Genomic DNA, 4,549 nt, shown 5'->3' on the forward strand with positions numbered 1-4,549 from the left:
CAGGAGAGGTAACTAACTCATAAAGAGATTGAAGGGGGAAAGAGTTACAGTCTAAGGAAGAGGCGGCCAGTGCAGCAGGAGCCTGGGCCAGCAAGATCAAGGCCAGGAGGTGAGAGGAAGAGTGGTTCTCCGAGCTAAGTTGGACAGACCATGCTCTCATCTGAATACTCTGCACTCAGGTGGAAGGTACCTGCCTGTGGCCCTCAGATAGAGTCCTAAGCCCTTGTAGCTGTGCATCCAGGGTCCCCAGAGGTTTGGGATAGGTGCTTATCTCATCAAGCTCACCCACATCAAGCATGACAATGCTGAGGCCTGGAGGCCCAGGAGTCAGGACAGGACAAGGTGGTTCCTGAGGCCAGCACTTACCTTTTGTAGCCCCCCACCAGGCAATGGGAACAGCTCAGGTGGACAGCACAACCAAGGCCAATATAACAACTTCCCTTTCCTCTCTGTCCCCGGAGGTCCTTGAGGAAAGCGATGTTCCTGGCCTGGCGCCGCCTGCAGCTGAAAACCAATGTGAAGCCTATTGTTTCAGGTTAGAGCTGGTGGGGGCCACGGGAAGCCCCCAGTAATGCCCTATGTCCCACTTACTGCAGACCCAGAAGCCCGAGTGAGGAGTGCAACACTGGACAGAACAGCCTGCTCCAGGATGAAGGCACTCAGGGTTGTCCTTCTGGTCTTGCTGCTAAGTGGACAGTCAGGTGAGGGTCATCCCAAGAAGGGGTAGTCCAGTCCTGACTCATGAGTACCTCCAGGAACCCCTTATCCCATGGACAAGGAATAGGCTTAGGGAGGAAGATGGAGGGCCTGGGGCCCCTTCCTTCTGCCGGCTGCAGGCTTGACTGCTTCAGCACTACAGGGGTGGAGATGGGGAGAATTCTGTCTCCTTGTATAAAATGGAAAGGACCCGGGAAAGAGGGCATGTTAGGGTCAGGACTTAGTGCTCAACCCCGAGTGTGTTCTCTGCGTCTGGATAGCCGAGGCTCACAGATGTCACTGCACCACCAGGGAGCAGGCAGGCACAAGAAGAAGATGGCGATGTGGACTTGGGGCCAGAGAGCTATGGCTACGAAGATGACTATGAAGAGGAGGAAGAAGAGGAGACCAACATGGTCCCTGGCAGCAGGGACAGAGGTACCCACCCCAGCTGAGGGCCCGCCTCCTGCTCTGCATGGGGCATTCTCTATCACTTACCTCCTATCCCGAGGGTAAAGCAGAGCAAGCTGCTGGCATCCAAGCCAGGACCCAGCATGCCAGCACACCGGCTCTCTTCTCAGGCTGCAGTTTTCTCCACCCTGAGCTAACACTCAAGTCTGCCCCTCTCTGTCCACCCCACCCCCACCCCTGCCTACGTGCTTCCTTAGCCCTGGGTTTCAGCTTATCTGACTGACCCCCATGTTCTGTCGTCCTTAATAGCTCAAGGCACAGGCTCTTTCAAGAGGACTAGTGGGTGATGGGTGGTGGATGATGAGGGCAAGTACTTGGGGATGGCCCTACTCTCAACCTGAGCTGGCCTGCTACCCACAGAATCTTTACAGTGCTACATCTGCCAGTCGCTACACAGTGGGGAGAGCTGCAACCAGACACAGAGCTGCTACCACAGTAAGACCTTCTGCACCACATTCATCTCCCATGGCAACACTGGTGAGCATTTGGAGAGGCACACCCAGGGAGGGGGTCAGAGAAGGAGCCCACACTGACACCCACGCCCTGCCCTCACTACCTGTTCTCCACACCCCCTAGACAAAGGTCTGTTGACCACCTACTCCATGTGGTGTACCGATACCTGCCAACCCTTCACCAAGACGGTATTAGGCACCCAGGTGACCAAGAGCTGTTGCCAGTCCACACTGTGCAATATTCCACCCTGGCAAAGCCCCCAAGTCCAGGACTCTTTGGGTGGACAAGCAGGCAGCCCCGTGGATGGTGGAGCCAGACGTTCTCAAGGTGGCATTGCAGGTAGCCCCCTGGATGGTGGAGTCAGACATCCTCAAGATGGCAGGATTGACCACCCCCAGGTTGTCAAGATTACCCGTCCTCAGAGTGATGGGGCTAGCTTGCCCAAGGGTGGAAGAGCTAACAAGCCCCAGGGCAGTGGGGCAGGATGCCCTCCAGGCTGGCACAAATTTGGTAACACAGCCCTCCTGCTCAGCCTCCTCACTAGTCTATGGACATTAGGGGTCTGAAGACCTACCCTCCTCCTAACAGGATACCCTGGCCTCCCCTTCCCCACAGCCAGCTTCAGAGAATAAACTTGAATTCCTTTTGCAATCCAGCTAGCTGTAGCTCCTCTGACCATTCTCTGTCCTCAGTTTCACCCTCAGGCCTCCTCACCTTCTTCTCCTCAGCCATGGGCAGCTCCCTGGGTACCATGTCAGCCTCGGGTCCAGGCATCTCCTGCCAGTGCTCTAGGGATGGTCAGCTTACAGGGGTCCCACCTGCCCAGCTGCACAGAGATAATAGCAAGCCTGTAAGCCGAATTCTCTTCCTGAATTTGCCAGCATGAAATTATTCCCCGGAGCCACCATCTAAATAAACTCAGCCCTTTCACAGGTGTGAGGTGCAGGGTGATCCTCAGCCACCTGGAAAGAGGGAGTCTTGGAGGGAGACCAGGAAAGTTGCAGGGTTGAGGTAGAGTAACTACAGTCAAGGAAGGGAGGAGGCAGAACAGGCAGGAAGGCCCAGCTGCTGAGTAGGGGATTTCCCAGCTGCAACCTGGCCAAGAAATTCATCCTTTTAAGGATTCCAGACCCTCTCTCACAGCCCAGGCCTCCAGGAGCCCAAGATGGGCAGCAGGTCTGGGAATGAAAAGCCCGATGGGTTCTAGTGGCAGAGAAATGGCTAGCACCCATCCCTGCCTGGGTGGGTGGGTACCTTTTCTGGCTGGGGGAGGCACCTCCTTGATGGGGAACCTGGCCACTTGGCGGATTGGCAGTCCTTAACTGGGTGTGGCCCTTAGCAGCTGAGTTCTTGGCTTCCTTGACAGCACCAAGCTATTCTTCCACCAGCAGTTGGTGCCAGGACAGATGTCTAAGGTGAGAGAGAGAAGGCTAAACCTCGGCCACTGCTGACTTTGGCCTTAGTCTTCCCACTTGTGTAGCAAAGAATGAGGCTTAAGGGACTCCTAGGTCCCTGTAGCTAAATATTGTAAGAACTAGAAGTCTAGAGTCCTTTCCTAAAATCCAAGTTTGCTCAATGGCACGCAATAAGAAACCTCTACTGTCCAGGCAGTGGTGGTACATGCCTTTGATCCCAGCACTCAGGAGGCAGAGGGAGGCTGATATCTGTGAATTCCAGGCCAGCCTGGTCTACAGAGCAAGTTCCAAGACAGGCTCCAGAGCTACACAAGAGAAAGCCTGTCTCAAGAAAGAAAGGAAGAGAGAGAGAGAGAGAGAGAGAGAGAGAGAGAGAGAGAGAGAGGAGAGAAAAGAGAGAAACCTCCATTGCCCATCATTTCTCCTTTTCCTCATTGATAAGGCATCAGTGCCTAGCTGGGCCAGCCAAGGACAGAACTCTTGGGTGGAGCAGCACCTCTTTCTCTTTCCCCTTCCTCCTTCCTGCTGATTGGAACTCAGCGGCAGTTTCTACCACAAAGAAGCAAGCATGAGAATGGCATGGAAGAAGGTTATGGATCAATAAACAGAAGGCATTACACCGACTTTGTACCCCAAGATACCCTTTCCTAGGAGGGCAGTAAACTCCTTGTTGAAGCCAACTGTCTTGGTTTTTGTTTGCTCCCGTTTTCACACACATTCCTACACACAGGCATGCATTATATACGGGCGTCACTATACACACAGACACAGCCTTGACTGGTGCACAGCTGAGGAGTCAGGCTGCCTGAGTTTAAACCTTCAATCCACCCTACCAGCTCCATGACCTCTGGGATCCACATGCACCTGCTCTCCATGAAGTGGGTCTACAGTGTAGACTCACCGAGTGCCCTAAGCCTGACTTGGGACTCATGCTCTACTGGGTCATCAGACCCACCAGGGCATGTGTTTATTGCAAATGCTCTAACTGTGCCAGCTCCCATCTCTTCAGGCCAGAAGAACCCTCATTAACCACTCCCAATTTAGAAACACTGGGCACATCAGCCTCACTGTCTTCTTCCAGGGTCCCCAGGGTCCTCACTCCTGGGGAAGCAGGAAACACAGCTGAGTTCAAGAGGGGGGTGGAGTGGGTGGGTAGGGGGACTATGCAGGTGGCACTGAGCACATCTAGAAGCTTCAGAAAGGAGCAAGGAACAACTTGGGAACAGAGAAGCTTTCCTTCCAGCACCCATCCCTACCTACCACAGTCAGCCCTCCCCCGCCCCAACACACACAGCGTGAGCCACTGGAGCTGTAAGGCAGAGGGGTGTGCTGGTGAAAGTAGGTGTGGTCAGAACCCCCTGATAAAGGAGACAAGAAACTCAGACAAGGGAATCTGGCTCAAGGTCACATGGTAGTGGCTGCAGAACCAAGACCCATTCCTAGGGGGTTTTGCCATCTGAAGAATAACACAAGCTGTCAAGTGAGGCGAAGCCCCAGAGGCTAGGAAAGCCCAA

The 4,549-nt window shown here is 54.2% G+C and overlaps 1 protein-coding gene across 2 annotated transcripts; it reads left to right on the forward strand.

Moving 5' to 3' along the window:
* Positions 1–649: 649 nt before the first annotated feature.
* Positions 650–2,463, forward strand: Gpihbp1 (glycosylphosphatidylinositol anchored high density lipoprotein binding protein 1). 2 transcript variants are annotated; one of them, XM_035439171.1, is made up of 5 exons: positions 650–701; positions 1,009–1,134; positions 1,528–1,644; positions 1,744–1,899; positions 1,948–2,463. In XM_035439171.1, exons 1-5 carry the CDS (start codon positions 650–652, stop codon positions 2,184–2,186), a joined length of 690 nt encoding a protein of 229 aa, XP_035295062.1. In that variant the 3' UTR covers positions 2,187–2,463. The 2 variants fall into 2 exon arrangements, with proteins under 2 accessions (XP_035295062.1, XP_035295063.1); XM_035439172.1 differs by lacking the exon at positions 1,744–1,899 and having other exon boundaries at positions 2,153–2,178.
* Positions 2,464–4,549: the final 2,086 nt, after the last annotated feature.

The sequence above is a fragment of the Cricetulus griseus genome, chromosome 2, assembly GCF_003668045.3.
Source record: "Cricetulus griseus strain 17A/GY chromosome 2, alternate assembly CriGri-PICRH-1.0, whole genome shotgun sequence".
Classification (NCBI taxonomy): Eukaryota; Metazoa; Chordata; class Mammalia; order Rodentia; family Cricetidae; genus Cricetulus; species Cricetulus griseus.